General features: G+C 42.7%; 6 protein-coding genes across 14 annotated transcripts in view; 5 read left to right on the forward strand and 1 right to left on the reverse strand.

The window, feature by feature from the left end:
• Positions 1–1177, forward strand: part of fhod3a (formin homology 2 domain containing 3a) — a 31550-nt gene extending 30373 nt beyond the window's left edge. For all 4 annotated transcript variants that reach the window (XM_049751355.2, XM_049751356.2, XM_049751358.2 and 1 more), the window contains one exon: positions 29–1177. In XM_049751355.2, the coding sequence (XP_049607312.1) occupies positions 29–111 (83 nt within the window). In that variant the 3' untranslated portion in view covers positions 112–1177. The remainder of the gene's footprint in view (positions 1–28) is intronic.
• The window catches only part of LOC125987254 (coagulation factor XI), a 38974-nt gene extending 28340 nt beyond the window's left edge, over positions 1–10634 (forward strand). The window contains exons 2-10 of one of the 2 annotated variants that reach the window (XM_049751519.1): positions 8007–8064; positions 8132–8288; positions 8898–9007; positions 9114–9276; positions 9383–9501; positions 9566–9698; positions 9762–9868; positions 10247–10406; positions 10471–10634. In XM_049751519.1, coding sequence (XP_049607476.1) covers positions 8007–8064; positions 8132–8288; positions 8898–9007; positions 9114–9276; positions 9383–9501; positions 9566–9698; positions 9762–9868; positions 10247–10406; positions 10471–10573 — 1110 coding nt within the window. In that variant the 3' untranslated portion in view covers positions 10574–10634. Of the gene's footprint in view, positions 1–7893; positions 8065–8131; positions 8289–8897; positions 9008–9113; positions 9277–9382; positions 9502–9565; positions 9699–9761; positions 9869–10246; positions 10407–10470 lie in introns of those variants that run through there. The other variant, XM_049751518.2, reaches the window with a different exon arrangement.
• Positions 1404–3494, forward strand: LOC125987284 (glutathione S-transferase A). Of its 2 annotated transcripts, XM_049751596.2 has the most exons (6): positions 1410–1672; positions 2426–2491; positions 2570–2675; positions 2868–2986; positions 3056–3138; positions 3197–3494. In XM_049751596.2, the coding sequence occupies exons 1-6, from the start codon at positions 1505–1507 to the stop codon at positions 3327–3329; spliced, it is 675 nt and encodes a 224-aa protein (XP_049607553.1). In that variant the 5' UTR covers positions 1410–1504; the 3' UTR covers positions 3330–3494. The 2 variants fall into 2 exon arrangements, with proteins under 2 accessions (XP_049607552.1, XP_049607553.1); XM_049751595.2 differs by having other exon boundaries at positions 1404–1672; positions 2868–3138.
• Positions 4387–6224, forward strand: LOC125987290 (glutathione S-transferase A). The gene is made up of 6 exons (XM_049751603.2): positions 4387–4632; positions 4694–4759; positions 4865–4970; positions 5571–5686; positions 5779–5864; positions 5931–6224. The coding sequence occupies exons 1-6, from the start codon at positions 4465–4467 to the stop codon at positions 6064–6066; spliced, it is 678 nt and encodes a 225-aa protein (XP_049607560.1). The 5' UTR covers positions 4387–4464; the 3' UTR covers positions 6067–6224.
• A 1774-nt stretch (positions 10635–12408) lies between the features above and the next one.
• heyl (hes related family bHLH transcription factor with YRPW motif like) lies at positions 12409–15879 on the reverse strand. Its single transcript, XM_049751557.2, has 5 exons — positions 15545–15879; positions 14067–14133; positions 13738–13821; positions 13454–13535; positions 12409–13388 (listed from the first exon to the last, which is right to left on the reverse strand). Exons 1-5 carry the CDS (start codon positions 15619–15621, stop codon positions 12742–12744), a joined length of 957 nt encoding a protein of 318 aa, XP_049607514.1. The 5' UTR covers positions 15622–15879; the 3' UTR covers positions 12409–12741.
• Positions 14132–25730, forward strand: zbtb8b (zinc finger and BTB domain containing 8B). Of its 4 annotated transcripts, none has more exons than XM_049751458.2 (5): positions 14132–14150; positions 23171–23363; positions 23516–24386; positions 24457–24635; positions 24725–25730. In XM_049751458.2, exons 2-5 carry the CDS (start codon positions 23190–23192, stop codon positions 25037–25039), a joined length of 1539 nt encoding a protein of 512 aa, XP_049607415.1. In that variant the 5' UTR covers positions 14132–14150; positions 23171–23189; the 3' UTR covers positions 25040–25730. The 4 variants fall into 4 exon arrangements, with proteins under 4 accessions (XP_049607415.1, XP_049607414.1, XP_049607413.1 ...); XM_049751457.2 differs by lacking the exon at positions 14132–14150 and adding an exon at positions 22634–22776; XM_049751456.2 differs by lacking the exon at positions 14132–14150 and adding an exon at positions 22635–22780.
• The last annotated feature ends 1994 nt before the right edge of the window (positions 25731–27724 follow it).

The following is a 27724-nucleotide window of genomic DNA, read 5'->3' on the forward strand; positions in this document are numbered from 1 at the left end:
CTTGACGTGAATCTTTTTTTTCTTTCAGTGAGGCGGACCTTGAAAAACGGTTTAACCCCAGAGGAGGCGTTGGCGTTGGGTTTAACCGATTCCGGCGAGCCGCAGATGTAATATGGTGGTCTAACGTGGTCGCCGTTTGCCTTTGCTCCACAATCTTCTCATTGCACCAAGCGGAAGCTCCGAGTTTCTGTCAGCTGCTAACCTTGCCGGATGTGTCTGAGTGATGAAGTCAGTGTTGTTGTCGTTTTATTTTTTTTGGAGTGCTGCACAATGACAATCCTCCCGAGGATGCGGTGAAGGAAGGAAGGAAAGGAGGAAAAGCGATGCTGTCGTTCAGGTTAATTGGAATATCTGTTATTTAAAGACAACGCCATTACTCCTATTTAAGCTGTGAACTGATGACCCAAAGATGAACTTTCACCCAGTTCCAAAGTACCTAAAATCAACACAGAAAAGGCAAACCTGAAATGATAATTTTGTGTAAGTACAAATGGTTGCTCCCGGCAACCGAGGGTCTTTAATTGGCTGTGTGCCTTTTAACCAAAAAAAAAAAAAAAAAAGGGATAATGTTGTTTGCTTTATTCATCTGCTTCTGTTTCCTGTTAACTTCCTCAGTGTTGCAAACAGTTCCTTTTTCTTTTTGGGTGAAAATGTTCTCAGTATTTATTTGGAAGCTCTCACTCTTATTTTGTAAACTTTTTGCACCTTACGAAGTCACTCTCAGTAAAGGAAGTTTTTATTTTTCAGGAACTGTTTGTAAAGTGTAAAAATACTTTTTTTTTTTTTTTTTTACAATTATTAAAGTTGCAGCAAAGACTGCATGTGACATGTACTTGCCCTGTTACATCGGTGTTAGTGCTTGTGTAGTGCAGTTCAAGTTATTTTATAATATATGTAGAAAGTTGTATTATAGTTGGAGCAGAATTAACAGAAGAGCCTAATTTGTAAGATATAAAACTGTAGATTTGGTCAGATAGAGGGAAGTATTATTTTCATGGAGTTATTCCTCGCTGCTTTTGCTTTCAAAGTGTGTGTTTTTTTTTTTTGTAATATATCAAGCTGAAGGAAATGAGGGCCCTTCACAACCTGGGAAACATCACCATGAAGTCCAATTGTCTCACTTGAAATGCTGTTTGTAAATGATCTACAGGAATGAAAATAAAATAAATAAAAACATTGTGTGAGGTTAAAAAAAAGCATGCAACATTCAACATGTAATTTCATATTTAATACGTTTTTTTGTAAAATTAAAATTCCTTATTTGTTCCAGCATTTACACCAAATATAATCTCAATATTATTGTGAAATTTATCAAATAATTCGAGATATAATGCGCCTACGGAGACAAATATTTGCTATTGACACTCTTGTCCACAAGAGGGCAGCATCGTATATAATGGTGTCATACAGGCGCCGTTGAAGAAGTTAATCTGATCAAGACCATAATAAACCTACGTGTCCAGTTACTTTGCAGCGAGTTTGCTCAGAAGGCAATCCTTCAGCCATGGCCGAAAACATGACTCTTTTTTGGGGCTCCGGCTCTGCTCCGTGCTGGAGGGTGATGATTGCCCTGGAGGAAAAGAACTTGCAAGGGTACAAGCAAAAGCTGCTCTCCTTCGAAAATCTGGAACACAAGTCACCAGAGGTTTTGGCCGTCAACCCCAGGGGACAGGTAGGAATATGCATTGATGGCGATTAGATAAAAGCCAGAATTCACGACAATATTTAAATATTTGACATTTACGCCAGCTAAGCGAATTCGGCAATGTAATTTTACAGTCAGTGCAAAATCAGCAAATGCAGAGCTATCGTTCGGCCTGTATTGCGTTAGTTTAGTTTATTTGTAGGACGCCAAAATACAAAAAATGTGCACATAAACATGCATGAAAAAAATACAAGAATACAGCTTAAATAAATAAATAAATAAATAAATGAATAAATGAATAAATGAATAAATAAATAAATGAATAAATAAATAAGAGACCACTGCAAGACTTGCAATAAATAAATGAGTACTTCAAAATTAAGACTTTGAGGCAAAGTGGCTCGCTTTGTTTGTCACGATACGTATTACCATATTCATAAAAGGTTCCTTTAAAAAAGTAAAACCAACACCGTGCTTGAAAAAAATATTTTAAAAACTACAAAAATATATGTAGCACATGCAAGTAATATTAAATAAAAACTGAACCTAAATAATGAAATACTGGATCTTCACAAACTGCTCTGTCTGGGCAGTGATTCGTCGAGTGCCGCTAGAGGGCGCCCCAATATAGCTTTTAAGTACTGACGGACGTTTACAGGACATCACAAACAGTTCAGGTCTCAATGAGCAAAAGTATTTATTATTTTTATTACGGACACATGTAAGTAGATGCAAGTTGTGTATTATGCGTAAATATGCTCAATAAATGAATTCTTTCAGCTTCCTTCTTTCAAACATGGAGACAACATTTTGAATGAATCCTACGCAGCCTGTTTTTATCTGGAGGTGAGTTAAAAAAAAAAAAGACAAAGGCTCAAGAGTAAGCATGTTTTAACATGCATCTTGTTGACCTGTTTTTGGTAGAACCAGTTCAAGAGTCAGGGGAGCAAACTGATCCCAGATGGCCCTGCTGAACAAGCCATCATGTACCAGCGCATGTTTGAGGGACTCACCTTTTATGACAAATTGGGTAAGATAGTTAATTAAATGAAAAAGAGGTGCAGGTAACTTTTCATTATTACTAGTTTTAAATAGGATGAAAACAAATATGCAATCATTTTCACCATCCCCCTCACAATGATGACATGGCACCGTTCCCGATGGAATTAATTAGTGGTTTGGTTGTTGAGTGAAGCTGTTTGTCTTCTTGTCTTATTTTTAGGTGCCGTTATTTACTACGAGTATTATGTGCCCGAAGGCGAGAGGCTCGCCTCTGCCATGAAGAGAAACTGCCAAAATCTCATCACTGAGCTGCAGCTTTGGGAAGGTTACCTAGACAAGGTGAGCATGATGGAAATCCAAAACACACCCAAAAAAATATTTTATTTTTCTGTCAAACATGCTTTGCAGACGGGATCCCACCTGGTCGGTTCTTCCTTCACATTGGCCGATGTGATGGTGTTCCCAACCGTTGCTAATCTTTACCGATTTGGGTGAGTTGGGTGGTTGGGCTATCGGTTATCATAATTCTGACCTTTGTCTTCTTTTCAGGTTGTCGCCTGAGCGCTACCCCAAATTGGCCGCGTATTACGCTCTGCTGAAGGATCGACCCAGTATCAAAGCCAGCTGGCCTCCTCACTGGCTGGAATACCCCAAGGGTCAAGACACGCTCAAAGACATCTGACGTCACAGGCTTAAAAATAAAAATAATTTGCACTGTCGCCATTTATGACGCAATCTTATATTGTCAAAAATAGTCCGTAAAACAGTGACGTTTTTATGCTAATAATTCAGTCATTCAAAGGCATTATGCTAGCAAGTTAGAATAAAATCATGCACTTTAAATGAATTATCTTGCTGTGTTTGTTTTGTGCAAACAAAAACATGGCCGTCACACCTGAATTGTAGCACAACAGGTTTTTAATGTCCGTCATTGCGCTGTGTCATGGTGACTTTGCACTTTTTTTACCTTATATTTGATATTTATGTATGCAAAGGTTTTCGTTTGATTCAATTGCTTTTGTCCTCAAATTGTTGAAATTGGATTGGCTCTTGTCAGCCTACAAACTGAAGTATCATAAAACAGCTTGCATAATGAATAACTGCAGTAATCTGATCTGATCTGCCTTGTTCAACTGTGGATCAGGTTCACTTCAAAAGGGGAATGTTGCTATGGACACGTACACGTACTTACTTGTAGATTTGTTTTAAAGTTATGGAGAGCAAACATTACCAGACGCAATGATATGAAATATGATTTAAAAACATATTTGTTATAAGTTTTATTATGATTTGCACGGATTGCCTTTTGTGCACACGCTTGATAGCTGCAAAGATGCCAAGAAAAAGTGCTGAGTCATCGTGACATTTCATAAAAAAACATGAAGCTGCAATAAATCATATCATAAATATATCGGAAGATAAAATATGGGAGCGAGGTTAAGTGGTGTTTATATGGTTAGATATTACGACCGAAAGTCTCAAAGATTAAGTACAAGTCAAGATGGTTCCCTCATCCTTTGGTAAGTTTTGGTGATTTTTTTAAAGCCTACAAAATATTATTTCAGAAGCATTTAAATGCAATTGTGAATATTGTGAACCGGCGTGTTTGCATTAATGTGCAAACTTTTATTATATCGAGTAAAGTCGAATCTGGGGGCGTGACTATGTTTTTGTTGTGGGACTCTTTCCGGTTTAACCGAAAAATTTGGCACACCTCCACACTTTGTTATATAAACCAACATTTCCCTAACCACCACACACTCCCTCCCTCATTTGCAAAGTGACGCAAGGTTCAGATTTGAGACCTCGCTGCAAACATGGCCAAGGATATGACTCTTTTCTGGGGCAGTGGTTCTCCTCCGTGCTGGAGGGTGATGATCACCCTGGAGGAGAAAAATCTCTCCGACTACAAGAGCAATCTTCTCTCCTTTGAGAAGAATGAGCAGAAGTCGAAGGCTGTGCTCGAGCTGAATCCCAGAGGGCAAGTAAGTTCGCTTGCATGCAACATTGTGTTATGCAACTTTTTTAATTATTTGTTTGCTAAAGCTCCCAACCTTCAAACATGGGGACATTGTCATCAATGAGTCCTACGCTGCTTGCATCTACTTGGAGGTAAGACCACAAGTGGCAAAATTACTACTTTCTGACTTCAGGATTTTGGGTGCACATTTTTATTTTAAACATGGGTGCACTTTTTTTTTTTTAAACATATTACAGACAAAATTCAAGGAGCAAGGAACCAAGCTGATCCCAACCTGCCCGAATGAACAAGCCTTGATGTACCAGCGCTTGTTCGAGGTCGTCCCGCTTGGCGACAAGCTCAGTATGCAAAAAAAAAATCAGACTCATTCTTTAACACTTGAGCGCTCATTGTTTCAAAGTTCAGTGCTCTCGGTATCATCACATGCTCGTCCCCCATAATGAGGGAAGCTCATTAGCTGCAGGCCACCCCAAGAGAATTGCACGCACTCGTGGCAAACAGGGCGCCAGGGATCTATAAAAGGTCATAGATGTTAATCCAACAAAGGATCACATGCTAGGAGTTGCGAGCCAACTCATAAGACGAGGTGTTTTGGGGCACTTTAGGAATTGGAAGGCTTTCTTTTTTTTTTTTTAGGAAGTGGAAGACGGGCCACACTATTTCCTTGTATTATACTGCCCCCTTGTGGCCACGGTGTATACACCGGAAGAAATTGCTGTCCACTGAATTGGGGAAAAAAAGTGGTAAAACCGGTAATTTTTCAAAATTTCACAGTCCAGTGCTATATTTCTTATTTAAAAATATTTCTGGGGGTAAAAAAGACATTTGCATTCAGTCAACTGCAATTTAAAACATAAAATGCAGAAATAAATGTCTGCACTCACAAGATCTCACTAATTTGTTTTAATGTAATTTCTAAAAAGACTTGTTGACATTTTGCAGGTGCTGTCATCTATTACGACTGGAAGGTTCCGGAAGGTGAGAGGTTCGAGTCTGCAAAGAACAGGAACAAAGAGGCTGTGGGTGTCGAGCTCAGCCTGTGGGAGGGATACTTGAAGGTAAAATAAGCAGAAAAAAAAATTGAATTGACACCTTTTTGCAGAATCTGGGTGTTGAGTTTATTCTGTAACCGGACTTTTCTGTTTTGCAGAAGACTGCACCATACCTGACAGGAAAGAACTTTTCCATGGCTGATGTGGCGGCTTTCCCCGGCATTGCCTATGCCTTCCAAATGGGGTAAGACTTGTTCATAATTTCCCAAAAGGGAGTCATTAAATAAACAAATGTCTCTTTATATTCCAGGTTGTGTCCACATCGTTTCCCTCATCTGGCTAAATATTACAATTTGCTGAAAGAGCGACCCAGCATCAAAAAAACCTGGCCAGCTGTCTGGAAAGAGAAAAAAGACATGTTCAAAGACATCCAAAACTCAAGCTAAACTTTTTTTACTGAGGTGTGATCACATTTAGATGATCCCTCTCTACACTGGATGTCAATCATGACTTTTAATGCCTTTAAAACATGTTACTCCTGTAGTTTAAGCGGCAGCTTTGGTGCCATGAAAGTCAATAAAAGCTTACGTTGGAATTAAAATAATTTGTTGGTCTCTCTGTGGTCTTTCAAGTGTCAGGAATGAGTTGAGCCAGGGCGACCAAATGCAGCTTGAACCAGGATTTATTGCAGGGAAAAGGAGTTGGAAGGGAGGCAGGTGGGGAACCGACGACACAGACGGGAGGAAGACTCACGGCCAGCAAAACAGACAGACTGACCGACATGAAGTCCCCTTGGACAAGGTTAAAATTCTGACCGTGAGCCTTCAGACAGACCGAGGGAAAACCAGATGACAAGAACAGGAACACTGGGCACGAACAGGAACGGACACAACAGTAGACACCGACAGGGAGAAACACACGGGCAGGGCTTAAATACACAGGGTAACAATAGGAAGCAGGTGACAGACATTATGGTAACGAAAGGGGTGTGGCCGAGCGAAGTGGCACGGGCGTGACAGTACCCCCCCCACAAGGGACGGCTCCCGACGTCCCAAAAAAGAAAAAGTCCAAGACTGTCCAACAAGAGCCGGGAGGAAATGGGGAGGTGGCCGCACGTCACACACCGCCGAAGGCCGACTGGGTGACGGCCGCTGGATCCACGCCGCCGGAACTGGTGGCGGCCGCAGCATCCGCGCCGTCGGGACTGGATCGGGGGGCGGCCGTGCGTCATGCGCCGTTGAAGCCGACTGGGTGACGGCCGCTGGATCCGCGCCGCCGGAACTGGTGGCGGCCGCAGCATCCGCGCCGTCGGGACTGGGTCGGGGGGCGGCCGTGCGTCATGCACCGTTGAAGGCCGACGGTGACAGCCGCTGGATCCGCGCCGCCGGAACAAGTGGCGGCCGCAACATCCGCGCCGTCGGATCTGTTTTGGGGGGGGGGCAACCGTGCATCTTGCGTCGCTTGAACTCATCTTCTTGGCGACCATGCAGCAGTTGCGGGAGCCGGCAAAGGTTGGTCCAAGCGCTGGTCGCTGTGATGGTCGGTGTCTTCTGTCAGGAATGAGTTGAGCCAGGGCGACCAAATGCAGCTTGAACCAGGATTTATTGCAGGGAAAAGGAGTTGGAAGGGAGGCAGGTGGGGAACCGACGACACAGACGGGAGGAAGACTCACGGCCAGCAAAACAGACAGACTGACCGACATGAAGTCCCCTTGGACAAGATTAAAATTCTGACCGTGAGCCTTCAGACAGACCGAGGGAAAACCAGATGACAAGAACAGGAACACTGGGCACGAACAGGAACGGACACAACAGTAGACACCGACAGGGAGAAACACACGGGCAGGGCTTAAATACACAGGGTAACAATAGGAAGCAGGTGACAGACATTATGGTAACGAAAGGGGTGTGGCCGAGCGAAGTGGCACGGGCGTGACATCAAGTATTGAAACGGTTAGATAATACACTTAATGAATAAAGCTGTATTCTAAAAACTAAAATTAATCTTATTATTTGTTATCAATTATAAGTGCCAGCACAGAATTTAAGTGATAGACACTAACCAAAATGTTCTTTCCGTATCCACAAAACATGTTAAAACCATGATTCGCTCTATAGTGGTATTTTGTGCCCTCTGGCGGTGAAATAATAGAATATAAGTTGGAAGCGCATAAAAGATTGTGGAAATTAATTTTTTGCTCAATTGTTGCATCACCCCAATGTTTGCGACACAAATTTCCCAACCATTATTGCTTCAAACGATTTCTTTGTAGTCTACAAACATTGTGCAACCACGTTAGCCAATCGGCAAAAAAGGTTGAGGGGTATATATAAAAAAATAGGAACCTGTTATTCTGACAGTTGCACCTTGGATTCACTTGAGAATTATGGACGCTCTTTTTATTCTAAGTATTCTCTCGATGACAAGTCTCTCCTTGAGTCAAGGTAAAATTGTATTTCTATGTGGCTTGTTGTCTATATACATTGTTTTATTTTTTCCTTGTTTCTTTAGAATGCCGACCACAATTGTTGGAGAACGTTGACTTTCCGGGAACGGACATTAATTTCGAGTATTCTCCTGATGTTCATCACTGTCAGCATTTATGCACACAGCACCCGTCTTGTCTCTTCTTTACATTCTTACGTGCAGACTGGACCGTTGATGACAGGTAAAAATTAAGTAAAATTAGTCAAATTTCTATGTAATACAGTGATCCCTCGCTACTTCGTGTTTCGTTTATCGCGGCTTCACTACATCGTGGATTTCCACCCCCCCAAAAAAAACCCATTTAAAAGTTAAAATAAAACTTATAAATTGAGGAAACGTGTCTAACCTTTAGGACTATGTAGTATTGCTCCAAATGTTCATTTACATTCCTTTAGAAGTCCGTTTTGTCGTGTTAGCACGATCGCGAATTAGCATCTTTCAGCCTGCCCAGTACTTCTTGCTGGTGACCGTACTTCGTGGATTTCACTTTTTTTGGTTTTTGGAAAAAATTATCCACGATAAACGAGGGATTAATGTATTCACTGAAGTGACGGCAACATTCGAGTAGACTAAGGAGGAAGTCTGCTTAAAAAAAAAAAAAATTTGAAGCAGGGATGTTATTGTTCCATTCAAGACTCAAGCACCTGTTGTCAATATTTGCTGTTTTACATGCAAGGTGTGCAAACAATCAACTGGACAGAAGGTCAAATAAAGTTGACCTATTAAGGTTCATCCTGACCTATATGCAAACCTTTTGGAAGTAATACAAATTTTCTTGACCTCTTTTCAGGCACTTCCACTGTTACCTCAAGAAAACGCCCTCCGGAGAGCCCAACGTCCAAACCCCCCTCGTTGGTGTCACCTCTGGATATTCTCTCAAACCCTGCAACCCAGATCCGAGTACGCCCCCCCCCCCCACACACACACACACACACACCCCAATTCACATCAAATATGTCTAATTTTAAAATATGCTATTTTTTTTAACTGTCCTTCTGTCTACAAGTGCCCTGTCTGCCTAACGTGTACCAGAACGTGGACTTTTTTGGGGCAGACTATCGAGCCTTGTTCACGAACACCTACCAGGAGTGTCAGCGAGTGTGCACCAGAGACCGCTTTTGCGGTTTTTTTACATTCATCAAAGAGGACTTCGCAAATGAGCAAATCAGGTAAATGAACAAAATGGACTTGGAGTGAAAAAAACAAATCTCTGTACTTACTTTTGTTTGACCAAAATGTGACAATTGTAAACACCAACTAAAACTTTTCTTTTAGATATAAATGCCACCTAAAATTCAGCTGGCCCATACCAAGGACCTTAAACGTAAACAGGAAGCCCGGCGTGGTGTCCGGCTTCTCTCACAGTATCCAACTTAGTCAGCCCTCTGACATAGGTAAGAAAAAAAAAAGAGGAAAGATAATTCTTTTCACATTCTTGACCGTTTTGTTGTTTCTTAGCATGTTCCGAGAAATTTTTCCCGAACACGGACTTCGAGGGGAGCGCGTTTGAGTCACAACCTGCCGGTACGCCAGAGCAATGTCTGGCCTTGTGCTCTGTAAATCCACGATGTTCTTACTTCTCCTTCCAGAGGTAGTCAAATAACAAATTTCCACTTAATGATAATAAAATAATTTATTTACTCTATCTTTGCAGCAATTCCCTCAGTTGTCAACTGAAAAACGATTCCAATCAAGTAGTGATGAAGTCCCAAGAAGGTGTGACATCTGGGATAGCAACACACTTCTGTCAACAAGATACCAGTGAGTGTAAATTAAATTTTAAAACTTAAAATAAAAAAACTGTTTGACTTTATGTAGATGGTTTGCTAAAGTAGCAGCTAGCGTCATATTAGCATCTTATTCGCCTTGGAAAGATCCGTGCATGCTACCATGCAGCCAATATTTTCATTATTTATTCAAATTTAATCTTACCATCTTTATTTACTATGGAATTCAAAACATTAATTCTAGCGCCACCTGCTGGATTTCTTGCAGTATTGCCTTTATTTTAATGACCCTATTGAAAAATTGTTTGGAGTTGTAATATCTTTTGGTAAAGAAAATTGTAAAAATGTAAGATTGGTTTGGGCTATTGTTAAAATAAGGTCTGCAAATTTACAGTGATCAATTTCTCAACAGGTTGGGTAAAGACGGCTCTTGAGGAAGTCGACTTCCAAGGTTCGGATATTCGCTTCGAACTGATGGACGACGTAGAGACATGTGAGAAGACGTGTTCCATCGATCAAAATTGTCAGTTCTACACATACGTCAACGAGAACTTCAGCGACTCCACTTACTCGTACGGTATATGACGCTTTCCATCTCCCTCTATGATTGATACATAAACGAGTTCTTTCCGACAGGCGTCGCTGCTATCTCAAGCGCGTCACCACCATGCCGGCTCCTCCCAAAATTACCAAACTGGACAATGTGGTGTCTGGGTTCACCAAGAGGACCTGCATTTAAACCATTAACACTAATACGTCTCGTGCATCTAAATTTGAAGAAAATAAATGATTCAAAATTACTCTTTGATATCTGATATTAAGCCCTTGCGACGAGATTTTTTTTTTTTTATGCTCGTGTGGGTTTTCATTTTTTTATGCATGAACGCTTTAGTTGTCAATCAGGTTTAGTGGGTTGTGCTCTCTTTTGGCAGCAGAGGTTGCTCAACTCCAAAACAAATCTGGTTTCTGTTATTTTGGGACTTTTATTTTTTGCTCTGCAAAACAACTTTTTAAATCAAACATCCGAATATGATTTATTATTTTTTTTTTGTTTTAGAATGACTAATTTTCTTTGTAATTTATTAATTTTCAGAAGATTTTAAATAAATTGCTTATAGTGGAGTTGGAGCAGGCTGAGATAAATAAGGTTAGATTTTAAACTTGATAAGCCACTCAAAGACAATGGATTTTTTTTTTTTTTTTTGTTCCTATAAGGCAAAAAAAAAAAAATACTCCTGGCGCTGAGTTTTTGAATATTAACACACACGCAAATAGTAAACATGTGACTGCTTTATTTTCGCACAATAGCAAAAATGTTCTCAATCTCAGATATATATATTTCTTTTAACTACCCCTAAGCTTCGCATTCAAAGTCGTTCTCACAGACACGCCCGACACACACACAAATTATTGCCGCGTCTTCCCGACTCCCCTCCCCCGTGGGAACCTCCGTGCAGTGTGACTGTGGTCGTGCACTCTGGAAGCTGTGGTGGTGACTCTGGCTCCTCCAGTCAGAGCGCTGCCAGTTCAACTGTGTGTGTGTGTGTGTGCAAGAGTGTGCCCATGTGTGTGCACTCGCGTCCTCCACAAACATTCCGCCGCAATCCCATCCGTGCAACCGCCGGCCGACCTTGCACGAGAGCCGTGCCGCCGCAGCGGTTCAGTCCTGACGCCAGCCCCCTAAGACTCGCATAACACACGCACACGCTTGGCTCCGCATAAACAAAAGCCTTCTGGAAGGCGAAGCAAACACGGGGCAATGAGCGCACAACGTTGGCCTGCCAGCACACTGGCTGGAATAAACAAAGTGCACGTTGCAGAACACACACATTTTTGGACCGCAAACCACAGACATTGCATCCTGGAGTCGATCAAAGCATTCTCCGGCGAGCACACAAGTCTCTCTTATCCCCTCGCGAGTGTTTTCATGCGGCACGACACCATCGCGCTTGTCTGCTTGGGAAACGACCCGAGCGTCATCCATCACTCTTTTCGTCGACCCCTTTGGGATCGTCACTCGTCCTCTCATCTCGTCGTGGCTTTGTCGGCCGTCTTCCCACCCTTTGAGATCTTTATTGTTTTCCCCCTGTGGCTTCCCCCGCCTCATCTTCATTGTCTTGCCCATTGTTGAGGAGACAGCGATGCTGACAAACAGGGGAAGATAGCCGTTTGGTAAACCGCAGGATTAAAAAAAAAAAAAAATTACCATGTCCGATCGCTGAAGATACTCTCCTGTGCCGATACGAACGAGGCGGCTCTCACTTATGTGGGATACGAATAATCTTGATAAGCTTTCCTTGTATTGGCCAACCGCCACTAATTAATGGTTGATCAATGACGATCAATAGCAAGTTTGACTGACTAATTTGTCTTTTGTGGATTCATGTAATATTCATGACGGGAATAAGACTAAAATCCCCCAAAAGAAATGAATCCAGGATTTTGTCCTTGGCTCATCACCTACTGTTCCATTTCATGGAAATTGTTTTGCGAGATTTATCCTAATCATCTGAATGAATATTAAGACCACATTGAAACTTTTCGGGAATGACAAGAAAATACACAGGCAAAAGGTAAAGGCACTTAGTTTTTATGTAGATTTTTTTTTTCCCGGAACATTCTTTGCCGTAAACACGTATCTTATGTATAGTTGATTTGGAAAGTAATACATAACAGCTGAAGAATCATTGCATTCTGTTAAACATATGGCTCTTTTGGACGTTCTTCCATTTGACAATGAAATCGTCCTTACATGTTGTCTTCATTGTTTCAATGATCAGAAACTTTCAGTCTGATATGGCTTGTAGAGTCCTTTGAAAAAGAGGCAGTCATTTGCTACATGGGAGTTTTGTATCCTTCGCACAAGTCATTTTGGATTTTATTTCAACAAGAAAAAAAGAATAGTCCTCAAAAAGCTCCAATTTCAGTCGCCCATCCTTGGGCGGATTTGCCCGATCCAACTAAGCCCCGACGCTGGACTGCGGAAGATACCAAAGGAGCAAATGGTCGGAAAGAAACGAGCGGTGGCGCGGTGGTTGGAGAGGAAGAGGAAGGGGCGGGAGGAAGAGGCGAGTTCTTGGAGGTGCTGCGAGGGGAGACCTGCGTCGGTCTGGGTGGGCCTGAAGATGGGGATGCCGTGGGGGACGGCAGCCTGTGGGCAAGAGCCGAGTGGGCCAGGAGGGGTGGCGCCCCCCGTTGGCAGCCGGCCAGCGGTGCGAGGCGGAGGGCCGCCGCCGGCGGGTAGCTCCCCATCAAGGCGAGATCCCGTCGTCCGCTGGGGAACGGCGGTGAGGATGAGGCCGGTAGGGCGGCGGACATCTGGGGGAAGGACACCCAGGGCCAAGGAGGGAAGGGCAAAGTGGAGGTTGGGTGCGACTGGAGAACCAGGGGCTCCAGCTCGCTTGCACAGTGGGAAAGATGAGTGACCAGGCGGGCGCCTATCGGGTCTGGAGACTCTCCTTCCAAAGAGCTGAGGTACCGGACCACCTCTCCAACGCACTCCCTGAAGCCCAGGGTCCTGTAGTCCACTGCCAGCGCCCTCGCGTCAAAGTAACCTGGAACAAAGTGAAAGTTGTCAAAGACAAATAAATTCCCAGAGTCAAAACAAAAAATAAATTACCTTTTCCTCCCATAGCGTGCAGAAATTTGAGATGGTCCACAGTCATTTGCAGAATCTCGGCTTTCTCCAACTTTGAGGAACCCTGAACAGAACAGAAAGTCCGCAATATTTATCTGGATGAAATCCGCAAGACCACAAAGCTGAAATATTTGCGGCATGCAGTCACACAGCAGATTTGGCTGGAATCTTGGGAAGATTTTTTTTTTTGGGACACAGAAGCTTACCAAAACTGCTGATACCGTATATTGTACCCAAACGAGCAACCATTTGTCTTAAGTTGTCACCTGTTTTTCAAAAGCACTTGGCACCAGTCTCCTTAACTCCGATAGGCTGTGATTGATCCGGTCCCTCCGCCTCTTCTCGATTATCTATAGAGGGCAATAAAAAAGTCATTTTTACTATTGTATATTCATAAAAAAACTCATCTTAGAAAATTACTCCATGACAACCCAGACTAAACCAAAACTTGCAAATGTACTACTTTCCTATTAAGATAATTGGGCGTTAGCTTGTGCTAGCAAAGTGGTAATTGGATTTTTTGAGTAAATAATGGAAAAAATAGGCTTGATGAAAAAAAATGATTTTTAAGAATAGCAGTTTTCAATCAACTCACCCCTCTTCTCTTCTTTCGGGCCAGAATCTGTGATGCGCTGCCAGGCGACATGGACCCGGTGACTGGGCTGTATCAGAATATATGGTGAGTCTCCATATTGTTATCATTAGCATTGTTTAATAAAACACAGAGGCAGCAGAACGCCATTTGCTCCAAAAACGGCCGTGATTCAGGATAACATGTTGTTTTACTTTACGTTTCGACAAAAGGCAGTTTCAGAAGATTATTTTACAGCCAGGAGGCCGTGCGTTGGCTCCCGCGGGCCACAAGTTGAGATGGTTACACCCCGCCCGCCCGCCCGTCCGCCAATGTTTATTTGTGCACAGACCTGCAAGAGGGAGCGCCAACATTGTCCCTATTGTTGTTTTTTTTATTCGATTTTAAACGGCGCCAATTCAGTCGTGTGTTTTCGTTTAAGATGCCTTTTGATGGCTTCCACTTGAAAGGAAGTGTCACGCAGAAATGTCGATTGACCCGAGGCCGTCTTTGGTGTCACGTACTGCCTTCTGACGTGGTCAGAATTCCTGTGACTACAAACACGCGCTGACTAATAAGCTGGGATGGGTTTGTTCGTGACAAACCAAAGTTCTTGTCTCTTGCGTTTTTTTTCTTTTAAACGTGTTTTTAAGAAGCTTTTTTTTTTTTTGCTCTGATCACGCCTCTCTTTTTTTGGAACCTTTGAACCCTCATGTTGACAGTTTCAATATGTGAAAATGACTTACCGATACAATATGTTTCAATTTCAGACACTTTAGGAAGTTTAATAACTTATATCTTTATAAATATTTATTTTTTGAGTCAGAAAGATATAACTCCCTGTTTATTTGTGTGGTTGCATTATGCAACTAATTACCTATTACTAAAAAGTACTAATTTTATTGTACCAGCCACTTTATTTAAAGTCAAAATGTCCGGTTTATGAGTGGATAATTAAATTATATCACATTATAATTTTTTGAGAATGAAAGACACAAAACATTGAGTCTTTTGGATTTAAAATTTAAAAAAGAAGTTTTATTATACATAAGTGGTAACCGTGAATTTTATTATGGTGCAGTGTTTATCATTCAAGCTTTTGCTTCATTTTAATTTAAACGATTGCCTCAAACTCGTAAGTAGGTGATATACGGTTAAGAGTGTAAAAAAGTGAAATTGATTTTAATAACTTGCACCACGGATGTATTAAATAATTAAAAAACATATCTTACAAATGCAATTAATATTTATTGTCAGGGATGTAGTTTTTATGTTATTTAAAATCCTTTCATTCAATTCCAATATGGATTTTTAAATCTTTTACATTTTTTTCAGGGAGAACGGTAAACATGGATCCAAAAATAGCTGCGTTAAAGGAATTAAAATCAATCGTAAAATTCTGACCGTTGCATGCATATATTATGCATATTATATTCCATTACAATATAAATTAGCAATTATTTTTCGTTCCCTCGCGTCAGGTGTGCGGCGATGATGCTCACCAGAAACCGTCCTCTTGTCCCACATCAATCAGCTCGTCCGTGTCCGACTCTGAGCTGTAATCGTGTGGTCTCTTCATTTTGGCCTTACCAGGTCGACGGGAGCTAAAAATGTGACTTTTGTGCCCCCTTGGCCTCTTCTCCTCCTTCTTCGGTCTCCTCCCGTGGCTTATAAGAAGCCTTGTGCTTGCTTCCACTGTCTTCCCTCCTCTCCCGCTTGACTAGTGGCGGTGGCACTTGCTCGACCCCCGAGGGCCCATGACAAAGCGGCGAGAATTCCCAAGCTTCTATTTGTCCTCTCCCTGTCACAGGCACCCAGTGACAACGTTTGGCAGTTGAAGCAGGGTTGCCAGTTTTGGCTCCATCCCTCCACCAGCCCCCCCTCCCCTCCTCTGCCCTCCCCCCCGGCGGCGGTCGCCTCCTCTTCGTGTCCCTCCTCCCTCCCTCCCTTTAATTTGCCCTTCCCCGGCGAGTCACCCCCCCCCCCTGTCCTTGCAACCCGTTGCTCAGTCACCCTCTGTCAATTAGCCTGCAGTCTCCTCCTGCTCTCCTTCCTTCCTTCGTTCTTCTCATGCTCCTTTAATTGTGTGCTCATGTAGAACAATGGCTCGACTAATTTGTGGCAGAGAGGTGAGGAGTGTGGGAATGATGGACCCTGTTGGATTCCATCTCCACTTGGACCATCACACTTAGGTGTGAATAAGACGCGAAAAAAATTTATGTCAATCGGTGTTTGTTTTCTCTTCGGAGAGGCTAAACTCACTTAGAAACAAACGAATAAAAATTTGCTGCAAAATTTCGGCATTTCAAAATTGTCGTGCAAGCAAACAATCCTTAAAACCGGTTCTCGACAAGAACCGGTTTTAGATTTCCGTCCCTGAGTGGCTCTTTGTCATCTTGCAGGATAGGCAGAGGTGACAAAAGCAGGCACACTCTGTACTGAAGTACAAGTGCTGAAATATAATTCTGAGTAATCTCGCTTTAACCCCGGTTAGTAATTATTACTACCAGTCCTAGTACCAGTTTTGCAAGTTGGTGTGGAGAAAGAGCAAATAAAAGGGTTATCAGATTAAAGAGAATCTTTAATCGTTACAATTATGACCACCACCGATTCTCTGAAATCAGGCCTTCGCTTCTCTGAATCTGTTGCATCATTAATTGTAACGCTTCTTTGGTTCCCCAGAGATAAAAAAAAAAAAAAATAAAAAAAAAAACATTTAAAGTGCATATACCTGAAATCACTAAGTACTTGTACTTAGTTACAAGGCAGCAGTGAAGATAGCAGCCCAGGTGCTAAGTGTCAAACATGACAGATAAGCGGCCCATCCCCATGTACCCAGAAGGTCAAGGGTGTTATCGGCCCAGTGAGTGTCTGAACATCTCGCTTCTTCACTGGACAGGTTAGCACCCCCCCCAACACACACACACACACGCATGCACTAACGGCGCTCCATTCATTCACACATGCGGCTCTGTGCAACACTCAGTCATCGCTTCCACAGCCACCGTGGGAAGATTGCTGGCGCACATCGCCATGGAAACACGAGAGCCCGGCGCCGTGTGTGTGTTTGTGCGCGCCAGCGTGTGTGTGTGCGTGAAAAGAGCCAGGCCAAGTGGCATGCCCCCTTTGACACAATGCCTGGCTTGAGTGTGTTTCTTCCTGCTCGGCAGACTGGAAGGGCGTGTTCGTTTAAACATACGACAACGATTGTGTGCAAGATGTTGTATTAGCGTTTGTTTTGGGGCTCGGGGGGTGCTAAACATCTCGCCGGAGATTCTGTCTCGAGTCAATTATATGCCCTTTTTTTTTTGTTTTGTTTGAACACCAAGCTCTTTTATCAAGGTCAACTTGCCCTGGTAATCTGTTTATTAAAAGATAATGGGAACAGAGATGATCATTTGTGTGTTCACTGGAAATGACAAAATTCCAATTGAAAACCACAGATAGATTTACATGGTGTCTTTCAGGGCATAAATGAAAAAAGAAAAAGTCATCGTGAGAAAAATGTGTTATGTCAGAAGATGTCATTCATTTTCTTTCCAATTAAAAAAAAAAATATATGCATGCTTTTGGAATGTTAGCTTAAAATGGCCGCATTTGCGCTCGTTTCAAAATGACGCAAGCCGCATGGAAAACACGCACAAGGACAGAAGTGATTAAGAAGATGAATGAAGAAAATAAATGAGTTAAATATGAGAGCAGTTTGATGGTGTGGGGATCGGGGCGCGGCGACGACAGACAGAGATCTGAGAAGCCATCAGATGGAATTTGCCGAGATTTCTGCCAGTCTTGATCTGCTATTTTAAGTCGTCGCTCCGCCACATCCCTCCAAACCACAACAAGGCCGCGGTCCCCTCGTTGAAATTAACAGGCTCATGCTTTTGCAATTTGCGCTCACACGAATGAGGTTGGAATTTATAAGGACAAGCTCCCAGCCGCAATTATCACTTCGGATGCAGTTTTGTTTTTAAAGGTTCGAATATACATAAGGTGGCGAGAGTACAAATAGTTTATATTTAAAAAAAAAAAAAAAAAAAAACTTTGAACATCTTCTGGTCGATTTTTTGTGTTTTGTTTGATCTGTCGGGAAGAATCTTTGAAATCTAATTTAATTTGTTTGGACTGAATTTGATAAGACGTAATTTACTTGATCTCAAACTATATTGGTATCATGACTGACTTCTTTTGACTTGATCAGCTTGTCATAATGGCCAACAGATGTTTTCATTCGCAGACATTGAGTCCATCAAGTTAAACGATTTTTATATTACATTTAGTAGTGAATATCTGCAAAAGTGGAATCCGATGATGCTAAGGCATCAAAAGCAAGCAGCTTTTTTTTTTTTTTTTTTTACACAAGAAGCTACTTTTGTAATTTTGCTCAATTTTAAGCCGACATAAAAGTCTACACACCCCAAGTTTGATTCCAGAAGCTGATATGAGCCTCTTGAGATCTAAATGTGACAGTGAGATGTCAGTCATGGGTCAGTCAGCTCGTCACGGGCTCCCTCCTCATCCGGCTCCCCCCCGCGTAAAGATAAATAGAGAGGCTAAAAGGCGGCGAGGAGACTCAGAAAGGAGCTTTTGTGGCTTCTGAGTGGGGTCTCTTTCATGGCCGTTCCCACAGCATTGAGCGTGATGACATTCACAATGTTGCGCGTAGACACGCACACACTTACTGATGGGACTGCGGTGACTTTCGCTGGTGCCGGGTCCCAGACGAGATGGCGAGGGCCCGAAGAGCCACAGGCAGCCATTGTGCTGTCGCCGCGGAAACCAGTCTCTTTATGTCAGACATGTTTTTCTGTTTGTTTTCTTTTTTTTATGGCTTTAATGTGGGCAAGAGCGAATGTTTCCCCTCTTGCATCCCTCCCCCTTGACTGATCTGTGTTATTCCCCCCCCCCCCCGAAAAGCCTGCGCCCACCAATCCATCCACATTTGTTTTCCACCCCCCCCTTCTCCTGTCGTCTTACTCATGTTGTCCTTTTTTGTTCTCCACATTTTTTCCTCAAACACTTACGTCGTTAACGTCAGGTCTAACGCAACTAGGATGATGTTTGACCTCCAGAATTGAATTTATCAGAATTTTATTTATTCCAGGTACAGATTATCGCTATCATGGAATCTTAAACTCTTTGTTTTAGGGAAACTAAAAAAAAAAAGGCTTTCAAGAAAGTGATAATGTGCCACTTGTTGAGAACTTCAAACATTTGGATTTCACGCTCGTCACCATTTCCGCTGCATGCTAATTATGGTAGCATTAGCTTGACCTATTACATTTTGTGCTTTGGAGTTTAGTTAATAGTACAATTATACCTTGACGTTCAAGTATTTGAAATAGATTTCATCGTGACTATATATTTTTAAATTTAAAAGAAAAGCACTAGATTGTACAAACACAAAAAGCTGAGTCCCAACAACTTTAGCGTTGTAAGTGTGCCTTTAATGGGCGTGGCCGAGTGAGTGATGTCACCATCATGGTCTTTGCGTGAGCTTCTGAACTTGACGTTGGCCTTTCTGAAGATCTTTGACTATGGGGAAATGTTTTTTTCCACCAATTTTTAGTTGAACACCATCTTGTTCAACTTTGGATTCCTTTTAAATCATGAAAAAGTCGCTTTTCCCACGTCGTTCCCACATGAGTCGATTCCTATCGTAAAATCAAAGCGCCATGCTGGAGAACATATGAAAGAATGCCGTTATGTTTGTACTCTCTAAAAAAGGAGATGCCCAAATGTCCCTCCAGTGAGTGAAATTGAAAAAGCAGACGGTTTCTATTTTTAAGCGCGTGAAGAATGCCGCTCAGTGCCATGTCTCAAAGGCACGCCGGCCCGTAATCACTTCATTGTGACTTGCACATCACATACAAGAAAATCTTTCATGGGCCACACAGAACAAAGAAAAAAAAAAGTGATAAATGAAAACAACTGTGCTTAATTGAATGACTACGCTTCTTTTACGACTTGGCAAAAATTGAAGAACTCCGAAAGATTTCTTTTTCACATGGCGAGCTGCATGGAAGGGAGAGTCGGCCGTAATTGTCAGGAATGTATCCAAAATACACATTTGCTCACAAGCTTGTGAGATGACACGGGGAGGGTGAATCATCCTTGTTTTACACCCGACACCCTGGGGCGCAGTGCTCTGACAGCCCCTTAGTATCACAAATCCCTCTTATAACAGAACACCTCCGATTATCAGGGAGACATCCATCCACACGTCACCCCCCGTGGCATCTTAGAGGAGCAGCCATAAGTTAAGGAAAAAAAAAAAAAGGGCCGTAAACCTGCCATAGCTGATGGGACACTTTTAACTTTCCCAGAAGAGATTATCCAGAGTGCAACTAACAGGCATTTTTATTTTGAAGTTTGACGTCTAGTTGTGAGTGAATGAGAGATTAGCATAACATGCGAGACTTGTCAAGTCGACGCCGAGTCTAAACGTCTCAGTGCTCGTGTCGACGGACTCACATGAAAGTCAGACGAAAGAGAAAAAATCTTGCTGAAAGGCAACACGTGTGCCGCGAAACCATTGCTACACAGTCTTCCTCACAAGTACCGCAAACACACAGTCAGTGTTGCGCTCAGACATGAGCTATGTTTGAGGTCAGCGTCTGAGGGCTCTTGGCTAACTGCATATAGCACAAGCGAGCTTTGATTGTGGCAATCCGCCTGTGGCAAAGACATCAGTTTTTCGGGGGCCGTTCGCTACCGGAAGTTTTGCGGTACACGAAGGCTCCGCGGTGCTCGATTTACAATCAAAAAAATAAAAAAACGGCTGGCAGATTTATTTCAGTCGTGAATTCTTTTCGGCCTATTCGGCGGGTGATGGGAAGAGCGTGAGATGTGCCGGGACGTCGGTCTCACGACATGAAATGATAATTACAGAGAGAATGAGAGAGGAAAGCGGTGTCTCTCGAATAAAGAGGGGCGCCTGCTGTATTAGACTCTCAGTGATTGCACATGAGAGATAAAAGGACAATAAGCACCACATGCCTGTTGCTCATTGGCCAAAAATCACAAATAACCCCACCAAATGCAACCACACAGGCTGATGCTTCAGTATTTTTTTTTTTTTGCTTCTGCACCAACCCACCACACTCCGCTCTGGTCTTTTTGATCCCCTGTCGAGGGTCCTTCCCGCGGAACCTCGCTTGGAATTCCAGAGATTCTGGGATAATTCAAACGTTTCACGGCACCCCCACCCTCTCGGGAGACGGCGCTCGGAAAGGAAAATGCCACCGCGGTCCTTCCATTGTCCCGAGTCTTTAATCAGGCTCCCAGTGTGGCTTGCGCTGCCACCGTGGTGTGTTGTCTCAGCCTGGGAAAATGCAGGCCCGAGCGTTCGTCAGACCACAAGGAGCGAGGGGTGCCGCTGCGGGCCCTCAGCGCCAGACTGTGGCTGCCAGTGCGGCTGACGCACACAATGCAAAGCGTCCATGAAGGCTGTTGACTTTTTAGACATCACAAGCCGCCATCAGTCTGCCGTAAATCACAAGTATGGTCTTTTTCTATGCTCGGTAACATGAAAACAAATGAACAATTAGAGAAGACGTTTTAAGATATAAGTCAACATACCCACGGAGGGAATGCACCCACTTTTGGGGGGAAGAAAACAAAATCTAAAAATATGGTCACATAGTTTCATTGATATCTTGGCACTGAGGTCTACTTTTTAGTAAAGTCTCTTACATAATGGATTCTTTGTTAAATACATCACAGCGTATTCAAATCTATTTTATTCATCAAGTAGGCACTGCTGTAATAAATGAATGCTGCCTGTTTTTTGCTCACATGTACTTTATATTATGACAATAATTGATGGATTGCATTATGCCACAGGAAGGATCTAAAAAAGTTCGGGAAACCCTTAATTAGAGTAAGATTAGTTTTTAGTGCTAATATTCTTGGTCGTATTTTTCATTGGGCTGTCATAACATTAACGTGGTTTTCCCACAGCACGCCATAGGAAAATATCATGAAGTCAAGAACTGCGGGATGAAATGTGTGGATGTGGCAAATAAATGAAAAGTAGTTTAATGTCTTTTCTTGGAACCAGGCGGATTATTTTCTCTGTAAAATGGAAAACAGTACAATGTTGGAGCTAATGCTTTCTGATGGGTGGAAAGAATAATGTAGTAATGTAGTTTAGGAAAGTGTTGGCTGTTCAGTAGTACAATATGAACAATTAAGAAAAAACACATTCACAAATAAATCATAATAGCATGAACAGAATTGACAAAAAACGTTTGTCATGAAACCACATATATCTTTACAGTTCAATAATCTCCATTAAGTGTCTGTCAGATGTCTTTAAATGGTTAGCGGTGTTACCTTATTTTAGTCTGATGAATTCATTTTAAAAGAATAGTCATTTTCATTTACACGCATTAATTATTTATTTGCATATCTGATTATTTATTTCTTTATTTACATTTATTATTATTATTATTATTATTATTATTATTATTATTATTATTATTATTATTATTATTATTATTATTATTATTATTATTATTATTATTATATTTAAATCAACATCAAAGTTGTCCGTCCCTCTTTCATTGGTCCATTGCACGGGCTACGTCACTTCTGATTGGCTCAACGTAAACGTCAATCTTGTGTTACCGGAAGTGTTTCTGGGTAGCAGAAATAGAAGAAAACAGTGGTATTAGCAGTCTAATATTTTCAAGATCAAGGCTTATCATCAAGTATTTTTTCCCCCAGGGTTTCTGTGAGTAAGTCATTCTAGTTAATTGTGTTTTATTTGACATGTGCTTTTTAAAGTGACGCTTCCGAGTAGCCGATTATGATTTTCTAACTAGCTAGTTAGCCTTAGCAACAGTAGCTAGGCTGAAAACAAAGGCAGAATAAATTCTTTGGCTATGAAGTTGCTCTATATAGAGATCTTATATGTTGGCTTCAGTTTTTCATACATGCAAATTAGATTAGCTTTAAAGCATCTCAGTTCAATTGCACACACCCTCGAGTTGCATGCTGACTTGTAAAAAGAGAGTCAGGAAACAATAATTGTGCCACATTGTTTTTTTTTTTCAGATTGTGTGACTCACTGGAAACTACAGTCATACATTTCCGCTCATTATTTGTCCTTTCTTCTCTCCTGGCAGAGCCCACTGAAGTTTAGTCATGGAGGTGCCTTGCTACCTGCCCAAGCTTCTGTTTGAACTCAATGAGCAGCGGAAGCGAGGCTACTTTTGTGATTGCAGCATCCTCGTCGAGGGACGCGTCTTCAAGGCCCACCGCAATGTTCTGTTTGCTGGAAGCGGCTACTTTAGAGCTCTTTTGGTTCACTATTTGCAGGTGCGGTGGGTCGACCACAGTCTGTTCTGTGATACCTCCGATTTTGGTTCGAACAATCACATTTTCTCCCTTTGGAGTTTCCATTGCACCTTATTTAAACAAATTATTCAAATATTTGAAACACTAATGTTCGTAATTGTCTCTCATTTCAGGATAGTGGCCAGCGCCAAAGCACAGCGTCATTAGACATAGTTACAGCTGATGCCTTCTCCATCATCCTGGACTTTCTTTATTCTGGCCGGTTAGCTTTGAGCAGCAACTCTGTCATTGAAGTGATGTCAGCAGCCAGCTATTTGCAAATGACTGACCTTGTGAACCTTTGCAAAAAGTACATCAGCTCCTCTTTGGACATATGCAATAAAGACAAGGAGGGCGTAACAGGAGGGGAACATCCGGGACAGGGAGGACGATACAGACCCGCGGACAGCGGCACTGCTGCAGCATCCAAGTCGAGTAGTTTTGGGGCTGCAGAGCCTCGCTCACAGGTTGCAGAAGCAGACGGAGTATCTGTAAAGCCGCCAAAGAGCCCTTTGCCCATGCCGGGCAGCGCCGCTCCAGGCCCAAGCCAAAACATGGACATCGACTTCCATTCCGGCGGCGAAAAACCAAAACCCCACACGGATCAGACAAACCTTTCCTCGACGTGCTCTACTTTGACTCACGAGTTAGTGAACCCCAAGATAGAGTATGACCCGGATGAGGAGCTCTCGGAGTCTCCTGACAATAAAGACCTGGCGTCGTATCCCGGACCTTCTGTTGTTCCTCACCCGAGCAGATCGCTTCCCCCCAGTTTTTCCACGGAGCGCTTCTCTGTGGGTTGCAGCTCTTCTTTCAGTGCCAAGCAGCTGATGGAGATGCTGGCCAGAGGTGAAGGCCCCAACTCACTGCTGGACCGAGGAGGCCAGCGCATGACACAGAGACCACCGGGTAGCATTTTAGGCCTGAGCCGAATGGAGGACAGTTTGGGTTTCGTGGGATCGTCCGTGATGGAAATCCAGTCGGATTGGATCGGAGAGGACACGGGTAACTGCACACCTGATTGGCCACTTGTGAGCTTGATAGATGATTTGAACTGCTTCTTTTAATTTTGCAGGCGACAGCTTACTGGTTCCGGTCAAGCTCCACAAGTGCCCCTTCTGTCCGTACACGGCCAAGCAGAAGGGAATCATGAAGCGCCACCTTCGCTGTCACACAGGCGAGAGGCCTTTCCCCTGTCCCATGTGCGGAAAGAGGTTCACCAGGCAGGAACATCTTCGCACCCACGCCCTCAGCGTAAGAGTTGAAGCAAAGCACTTCTTTGTTATGTCCATCCCTAATAATAGTTTCTCAACTGCTGTCATCGTCTGTGAACTCCCAACCAGGTCCATCGGCACGACTTACCCATGTCATGCAAGAGCTGCAGGCGGATCTTCTCCGGGTCCAGCGTGTCGCCGGGGTTCCGACGCTACGGCATCTGCGACAGCTGCAACTGCGTGACCACCACTCACGCCGACTCCACACCCCTGCACCCGGCCGGCCACGCCGAGCCCACCGAACGTGAAGACGGAAACGCCGACTGGGCCAGTTTCATGGACGACGTGGACGAGGTAGAGGTTGGTCGAGTGGAAGACTTGGTGGAGAAGCAGATGCTGGAAAGGCAGCTGACCGCGTGCGATGATGTAGGTCATACCCTGTGAAGTTTTAGGAGTTGACCTTGGTCATCATTAATTGATGATCTTTAACCAGAATGTTCTGTGATTTCCAAAAAATTATCTGTGGCACTGGGACAATCAGGCCTTTGCTTCTTGGATCAAAAAATCCGGTTCCTATCGGTTATTGGTGTTCCATGCTTAAGTTCGATGGACTTTGTTGATTAAATTGTGTGAGCGTTGTTTTCGTTCTATATCTGGTGTGTAATTTTTATATATTAAAAATTCAATCAACAGATAACCTTTGATGCCTGGTGCATGGCTTGAGCAAATTTGAGAAGCAGAGCGCTGCTCTCTAGTGGTGACTTGACACACTTGCAATGCTAACTTGCCATTTTGCTTTTGGAAGCCAAATGGAATTCTTTCTCCAAAAAAGAAGTAACAATTTGTGTTTACTTTGTTAGTACAATCATGAAGTGGCAGTAGTAGGAAATCAAATAGCAAAGTACAAATACAAAGATTGTTCAGGTCACTTGACTTATTTATTTTCCTGACAAACTTTTACTTTATCACCTGTTTGAATTTTATTTTCAATTATCACTAGCTAAGTGAGCTTTTTTTAAAAAAATTATCTCACGTTGTTATTCTGTGAGAACATTTGTTCAATGGCTTCATAAGAGGTCAAGCCAATTTTTCTCTTGTCAATATGAGCACCAAATAAATAAAAGAGGTAAATGTTTGTGTGCTTTTTTTCATTTTTGTCCAAAAATTATTTGTGATATTCCATAAAAAAAAAGCTTCTTGGTGACATTTGAGGATGAACCTAAAATGCACTATAATCTTAATTTGACTGTTTTCAAAAATTTCAGCACTCACATCCAACTGTTCAATGTTACTTGCTGTTCTTTCATTGAATTACAAAATTCACAACAGATGTTTTTTTTATTGTTGAAATTTCCCAATGACGTCTGCGTTCACCCTTGAATTCCCTGTAGAAACCAAATTCCCCTAACTTTTGCAAGTCGCGTATATTTGTTTTATACCTAGCATCTGCACTTAATTCGATTATTGTTATAGTTCTTGTTTTTGTAGTTCCACAAATCTAACGCCAGAGGGCAACCATGAGCCCAGTAGCAATTAACCATAAAAGAAGAGCCGCCATAACAAGCAGCCATTGTTTAAAGGCCGAATATGATCCCATTGAAACAAAAGAGGTGTCACTCGGTTAAATAAAAAAAGGGGAATCGGAGCTACTCGCCAGCCCCAAAACATGGGCAAGTCGCGGGACTTGACCGAGTTCGAGCGGGGCCTGATCGTCGGCGCTCGAAGCGCGGGCTGCAGCATCTCGGAAACGGTCAACCGGCTGGGCTTCTCCAAGACGGCGGTGTCTCGAATCTACCGTGAATGGTGCGTGAAGAAGAAGACGAGCAGCCTGCGGGGTACAGGTGGGAGAAAACGGCTCGTCGACGAGATCGGCGAGAGGCGGATGGAGCGTGTGGTGGAGGCCAACAGTCGGGCTACTGTCACGGAGATCCAAACCCTTTACAACTTCAGCGCCGAGACGCCCATCTCGCATAAAACTACACAGCGGGCCTTGAAGCGGCTGGGCTACAGCCGCAAGCCGGTGCACCGGCGCGACTCGGCTCACCGCACCACGCAGCCCCGGACCAAGCAACCGGACCCCGTCCAGAAAGAACAGACTCCCGTATCTCCAGACTTGGTTGGCATCAACAATGAGCAGGACAGTGGTAGTAGTAAAAACCAGGAGACATTGCCGTACGAGAGCGCTCCGGTCAGTTGCAACCAGACGCTCCCCGGGGTCGGGACACCTCTCCCGGGATTTCAGTGTTGGTGAGAACCTGGAGCTTTCGGATCATCAGTGCCTGTGGCTCTTTGCTTACTTTGAACTCTTTATTTCAAGCCCTGGACACAAAGTTCTCCTCATCTCAGTGGTTTTCAAAAGTATCACTACCATGATCAACATTGTAATGCAGTAGTAGAGTAGTAGGACTATGTGTACATAAAAAAATTAGGCTTTATTCCTAAAAAAAAAAAAGTGCATTTATTAAGCATGACAGCTACCGTTAACATTAAATACAGTATTTACATCACCGCTGTGCTTAAAACGTAATGGAATTATTTATTATTATTACGTATTCCGACTGAAAATCAGTCAAGTTCGGTTCAAATGTCATATGCTGTGTTTTGACAAGCATCAAGGTTGGAGACACTTTTAAATGAATGAAAATACTAGAAGATATTTTGAAGCACTTCCCTAAAAAGCACACTTTTGCCATGCGTACTGATTGTGTGGTGCCCATTGAAAAAGCATGCAGGTTTAAAATTATGAAGATCATCAAGTGAATTGTGTCATACAATCTGTTGACCATATAATTATTAAGGTTTACCTTATTTGATCAGGTCGTATTTAAGGTGCATACCCTTGTTGATGTATTTTTTTTTAAATATTTAACAAGGTCTCAAAGAGCTCAAACAGTCATGTAAATCTGTTGCGAGCAATTGAATGTTTCTTTTCTTCATGATGTTCTTAAATATCTTTTCATAGATAATTGAATACTATTGAAATTGTTTTGTACAAGCTTACAATGTTTATTTTGCACTTTAAGTATATGACCACATATTTAATTTGACTGTATGGTTAAAGTGGTGTTATGAAATTCACCCTTGTCTTTTGGTTTGCATGCATTTGTGGCATTTCCCTGTCAAGATAAC

This window comes from Syngnathus scovelli, chromosome 19 (assembly GCF_024217435.2).
Source record: "Syngnathus scovelli strain Florida chromosome 19, RoL_Ssco_1.2, whole genome shotgun sequence".
Taxonomy (NCBI): Eukaryota; Metazoa; Chordata; class Actinopteri; order Syngnathiformes; family Syngnathidae; genus Syngnathus; species Syngnathus scovelli.

Bases quoted from the DNA above. Each gene is read 5' to 3' on its own strand.
- LOC125987284 (XM_049751595.2), top strand. From the start codon at position 1,505: ATGGCCGAAAACATGACTCTTTTTTGGGGCTCCGGCTCTGCTCCGTGC. The intron at 1,673-2,425 runs GTAGGAATATGC...GAATTCTTTCAG, and splicing joins CCGTCAACCCCAGGGGACAG to CTTCCTTCTTTCAAACATGG. The intron at 2,492-2,569 runs GTGAGTTAAAAA...TGTTTTTGGTAG, and splicing joins CAGCCTGTTTTTATCTGGAG to AACCAGTTCAAGAGTCAGGG.
- LOC125987290 (XM_049751603.2), top strand. From the start codon at position 4,465: ATGGCCAAGGATATGACTCTTTTCTGGGGCAGTGGTTCTCCTCCGTGC. The intron at 4,633-4,693 runs GTAAGTTCGCTT...TGTTTGCTAAAG, and splicing joins AGCTGAATCCCAGAGGGCAA to CTCCCAACCTTCAAACATGG. The intron at 4,760-4,864 runs GTAAGACCACAA...AACATATTACAG, and splicing joins CTGCTTGCATCTACTTGGAG to ACAAAATTCAAGGAGCAAGG.
- heyl (XM_049751557.2), bottom strand. From the start codon at position 15,621: ATGAAGAGACCACACGATTACAGCTCAGAGTCGGACACGGACGAGCTG. The intron at 14,134-15,544 runs GTGAGCATCATC...ATTCTGATACAG, and splicing joins GGACAAGAGGACGGTTTCTG to CCCAGTCACCGGGTCCATGT. The intron at 13,536-13,737 runs GTGACAACTTAA...TGTTCTGTTCAG, and splicing joins CAAGTGCTTTTGAAAAACAG to GGTTCCTCAAAGTTGGAGAA.
- zbtb8b (XM_049751455.1), top strand. From the start codon at position 23,233: ATGAGCAGCGGAAGCGAGGCTACTTTTGTGATTGCAGCATCCTCGTCG. The intron at 24,387-24,456 runs GTAACTGCACAC...TTAATTTTGCAG, and splicing joins TTGGATCGGAGAGGACACGG to GCGACAGCTTACTGGTTCCG. The intron at 24,636-24,724 runs GTAAGAGTTGAA...ACTCCCAACCAG, and splicing joins TTCGCACCCACGCCCTCAGC to GTCCATCGGCACGACTTACC.